Source organism: Suricata suricatta, chromosome 11 (genome assembly GCF_006229205.1).
Source record: "Suricata suricatta isolate VVHF042 chromosome 11, meerkat_22Aug2017_6uvM2_HiC, whole genome shotgun sequence".
NCBI lineage: Eukaryota > Metazoa > Chordata > Mammalia > Carnivora > Herpestidae > Suricata > Suricata suricatta.
Genome location: NC_043710.1, coordinates 14,921,520 through 14,926,122, shown reverse-complemented (window position 1 = coordinate 14,926,122; position 4,603 = coordinate 14,921,520). Strand labels below are relative to the sequence as shown.

Sequence of the window (4,603 nt, the reverse complement as noted above, 5' to 3'; positions counted from 1 at the left end):
AATCCTCTGAGAGGAACTCTCTGATACCTGAACTTGGAAGCAGTTGTAGAATCAGAGAGCAATTACCTTCAAATCTAACTTCACAGAGATTATTCGGCTACTAATAGAGCCATTTTTGCCATTGGGTGAAGCTGCCCATCTATGATTCTTGCTCTCTGTGAAAATATCCGAGTGTGAATATTGGCATGCAGCAGGTGGGCATACAGAGGAGCCTGTGGGGAAGGAAGGGCATAACAGTAAGAGGATAGTCTATGCCTCTTTTATTGATATGGAAGCAGGCTCAGAGAGGTTGAGTCACTTGCCAAAGGCCACACAGGTCATATTTGAACTCAGGTCCATAGTTTCAAAATGTAGATGCTACAATCTCTGACTTCTGAAGAGTGACTTCTATTGATTGCCTAACAAGGGTATCATATCTATTTTGCCTTACCCCGTAATGTGGAATGGATTCTCTACAGTAAGTATCAGAGTTTCTCAATTATTCCATATCCTGTGAAACTAACCGGGCTCTCTAAATAGGGTAAGCCAGAAGCTATGGTGGAATTGGGAACAAAGTTGCCGAGGTTCAACCATTGTCCTTGGAGGTGGGTATGGAGAAGAGGAAATGTGAGAGTCATGTGAGTTTATTTAATTAATTAATTAATAGTGGTAAAACATAAAATAAAAATTTACCACCTAAGCCATCGTTTAAGAATACAGTTCCATGGTATTAAAGCACATTCACAGTGTTGTGCCTCCATTGGTTCAACCAGAAGCCCTGCGCCCATAACTCCACATCCCCTCCCCCAACCCCTGGAGACCACCATTCTACTTTCTGTATCTATGAACTTATTACCCTGGGGACCTCGTATAAGTAGACTCACACAGCATTTCTCTTTTTTTTTGTGTGCAAAAAAAAAAAGAAGCCTTATGCCTTTTTTTTGTGACAGGCTTAGCACATCACTTAGCATATTCAGTCCTGTTTCCTTCCGAAGGCCAGTTTCGTAGGCTAGTTGTGAGATGCATAAATCAGCGCCCAGCCTGCTGCAAGTCTGTACAAGCAAAGGTGGGTGTCAAGACCTGACTTGTGAAGCGGCGGCCCTTACTGTGTCCCCATCACACACTGCTCTGACGAGGTGACAAGCATACTCAATTATATTCTGACACTCTTTACACTATCATCATTTGCTTTTGAACTTGAGAGCTCATTCAACTCTCATTCAACCGTGGAGGAAAGATAGTATTATTTCTGTTTTCCAGATGAAATTTACAGGTTCAGAGGAGTTTTCCTATGTGTTTAATGTGTTTAATGTCACACGGCTAGTAAGCAGCCGTGCTAGGATTGCACACAGGTCCTCCACTCCAGGCTCTGTGTTCCTGTCATCTGGTCATAATGCCACAGCTGCTGTCCCACATGTAGAGGGCTGGCCTGGAGGGCTTGTTTCTCCCTGCAGGAATGACCACGGCAAAAGCCATGGTCATGGATCACCTGTGTCTGATCCCGCTCTGTCAGTCTTCAGAGCTCTCCGCAGTGTGTGTCGGGGTCTCTCTAACATGCCTTCGCTTGGAGAGACAGTCCTGGTACCCATCTCAGCATCCTTCCCTGTGTGGACTCGCTGTGCTCTGAGGCCCTCAGTTAGCAAGCTGGGACACTGGGCTGTTAGGGAGCGGGACGGAAGTGACTTTTGAACTGTTTCTTAGCCATTCTGCTGAGGCAGTCTGCAAGCGACTCATACCTCCCTTCTCGATCTCTCCCTTTATGGACAGTGGTTGAACCTGGTGACTGTCCTTTCCCCTTCCAACTTTTTTTTCTTAAAATGCCTGTTGGGCAGCCTGGTTAGTTCCACAGTTTGTGGGATCATTGAGGTTGAGAAGGTCTAGTGCTCACTGTGAAAAATTGGTTCCAGATGAGGGTGGTAAGATTCAAAACTAATCTGAAATCTAAATTATACAACCAGTGTAAAGCCCACTTCAGGAGCATAAGATATAGTGGAAGCTGCTAAGTCTTGAAAGATTCAGATCTCAGATCAGACATGAGCTGTGAGGCCTTCAAGTAGTGACTCAATCTCTGAGGCTCCATTTTCTTCTGTAGAAAAATGTCCTCTCATTTTTGTTGTGAGGATTCACTAGCTAATGTATGTGCCTTGGTTAGAGAAAAACATTTCCAGGCAGCATTATTACTGAATCCTATTTGGGGGGCTGATATCAGGTATTTGATGATGTTGTTTTGTCTACTTGTCTCAAGGAGAACATGTTTTGGAGAAGCTCAAGGAGGAGAATGACAATTGTCCTCAAGGCCCGAGGAGGATGTTTCTAATTTTTGAAGGAGAGTGCTTTGATTTCTTGATTCCAGTCTTCTAGGCTTTAAAATATGGCAACTACAAACAATGTGACTGAACTCATTCTCTTGGGGTTTTCCACCAATCCGGATGTGCAGAAGACCATTTCTGTGATTTTTCTCCTCATGTACATAGCCATTGTGCTGGGTAATGGCCTCATTGTGGTGACAATCGTGGCCAACAAAGGGCTCACCTCCCCCATGTATTTCTTCCTTAGCTACTTGTCCTTTGTGGAGATCTGTTACTGCTCTGTCACAGCCCCCAAGCTCATCCTTGACTCTTTTATCGAAAGGAAAATCATTTCCCTCAAAGGCTGCATCACGCAGATCTTCTTCCTCCATTTCTTTGGTGGCACTGAGATCTTTCTCCTGACAGTGATGGCCTATGACCGCTATGTGGCCATTTGCAAGCCCTTGCACTACACTATCATCATGAACCGGCGTGCATGTGGCTTCCTGGTGGGGACAGCATGGGGTGGGGGCTTGCTGCATTCTGTTGGGCAAACATTTCTTATTTTCCAGCTGCCCTTCTGTGGCCCCAATGTCCTTGACCACTACTTCTGTGATGTCCACCCTGTGCTGAAGCTGGCCTGCTCAGACACCTTCCTCATTGGCGTGCTAATCATCGCCAATGGTGGCTCCATTTCAGTGATCAGCTTCACGGTACTGCTTGCTTCCTACGTGGTCATCCTGCACTCCCTGAGGACCCAGACCTCAGAAGGTCGGTGCAAGGCTCTGTCCACCTGCGCCTCTCATGTTACAGTTGTGGGCCTGTTCTTCATACCCTGTTCCTTTGTCTACATGAGGCCCTGTGTCACCTTCCCTGCAGACAAGATAGTCGCTGTGTTTTACACAGTGGTCACACCTCTCTTAAACCCCATAATTTACTCCTTTAGGAATGCTGAAGTGAAAAATGCCATGAGGAGACTGATGGGGAGGAAAGTGATTTGGGGAGAGAAATAGATGACTTCGGGAAAATAAGAGGAGCAAGGGATGGGAAGTTGGGGCAGATTTCACTCTGCCTCTACCTTTAATTGATGGGCTGGCCTTGGGCCTATCACTTTTTCTTTAAATTTCAGTTTCCTCATCTTTATGGGACTGGATTGAAGGAGACTCTAGAATGAGGTCTGTTAGGGGTTTTCTAATGCTGCACTTCCACATTTGACAGTGACCTTGTGGCAGCATGGATGGTTTTGAGAGAATGAACTCTTCCAGAAAAGTGGGGTCTTTCTGGGAATAACAAAAAGGTTGGTGGAAGAGGAGGGGAGCTGCCTTGGGGATCAGTGGCCATGTGTCTTTTGTGTTGGAAGAGTCTGAACCTTGGATTTGGGGAGGAGGAAGGTAGGGAGAAAAGTAAAAATCACTTAAATACTTAGAAATTCTGTTAACTTGATAAACTAAAGATTTGCCCAGTGGGTTCTGGACAGGCCAACTGACCTAGAAGGGTGTAGTCCACAGAGCAGAAGGCATTTGACTCTTGCCAGCAGATTCACATGAGCTCACATTAGTATTAAGCTCATGTTTTCAAAGAATCAGATGGAACCACAGGAGATTTTAAGTGACTTGAAAGCACTAGACAATGATAACCTACTTGTAGGCACAAGCTTGATTTTTCATGTCAGTAACATTTTAGTGTCTTATTAGACACTTTTTCTGTTCTTTTCTTACACTTCTTTTCTGGTCACACCTGTCTGTTCTTCTTATTCTCTTGTTTTGCCCCTTACACCTTTGGCTGTTTGGCCTATTTATTTTCTCTGTCTTCAGCCTCTTGGCTTCTTGCACTTCTTGGCCATTCCCACTAAGTACCCTGATAACCTGCTCTCCTATACCGCCATATTACCTTGTCATTCTCCAACCATGAGCCCCCCCCACTCCATTCCAGCCTTCATTCTGGAGCTTCCTGTTAATTAATGGCTTAACTGCCCTTGAGTCCACACTATTTGTCCTATGATATTTTAATCCTCTTTCTTTATTGAGTCAGACCATATGCCCACAAACCATAACCCCAACAGTGACCTTCATTCACAGCAGATGATTTCCCCTTTTATGCTTTCAGATTAGTCACTTGGAATTAATTCTCTTATTTTATCTTATTTTCCCTCAGAAATTTTTAGTGACTCCTCATTGCCTTCATAGTCAACCACCAACTCCTTGACACACAACACCTTCAAGGCTTGGCCTTCTCTTAATGCTCTTTACTTATTTTCAGTGACACTTTGGTAGAGCTCAGTGTTTCCTGAACACTCATTGCCTTGTGCCTTCCACCTAAAATAGTTTTCCTTTCTC

At 44.6% G+C, this 4,603-nt stretch overlaps 1 protein-coding gene across 1 annotated transcript; it reads left to right on the top strand.

Moving 5' to 3' along the window:
- The first annotated feature begins 2,347 nt into the window (after window positions 1–2,347).
- On the top strand, window positions 2,348–3,280 carry LOC115307052 (olfactory receptor 4X1). Its single transcript, XM_029957701.1, has one exon. It carries the CDS (start codon window positions 2,351–2,353, stop codon window positions 3,278–3,280), a length of 930 nt encoding a protein of 309 aa, XP_029813561.1. The 5' UTR covers window positions 2,348–2,350.
- The last annotated feature ends 1,323 nt before the right edge of the window (window positions 3,281–4,603 follow it).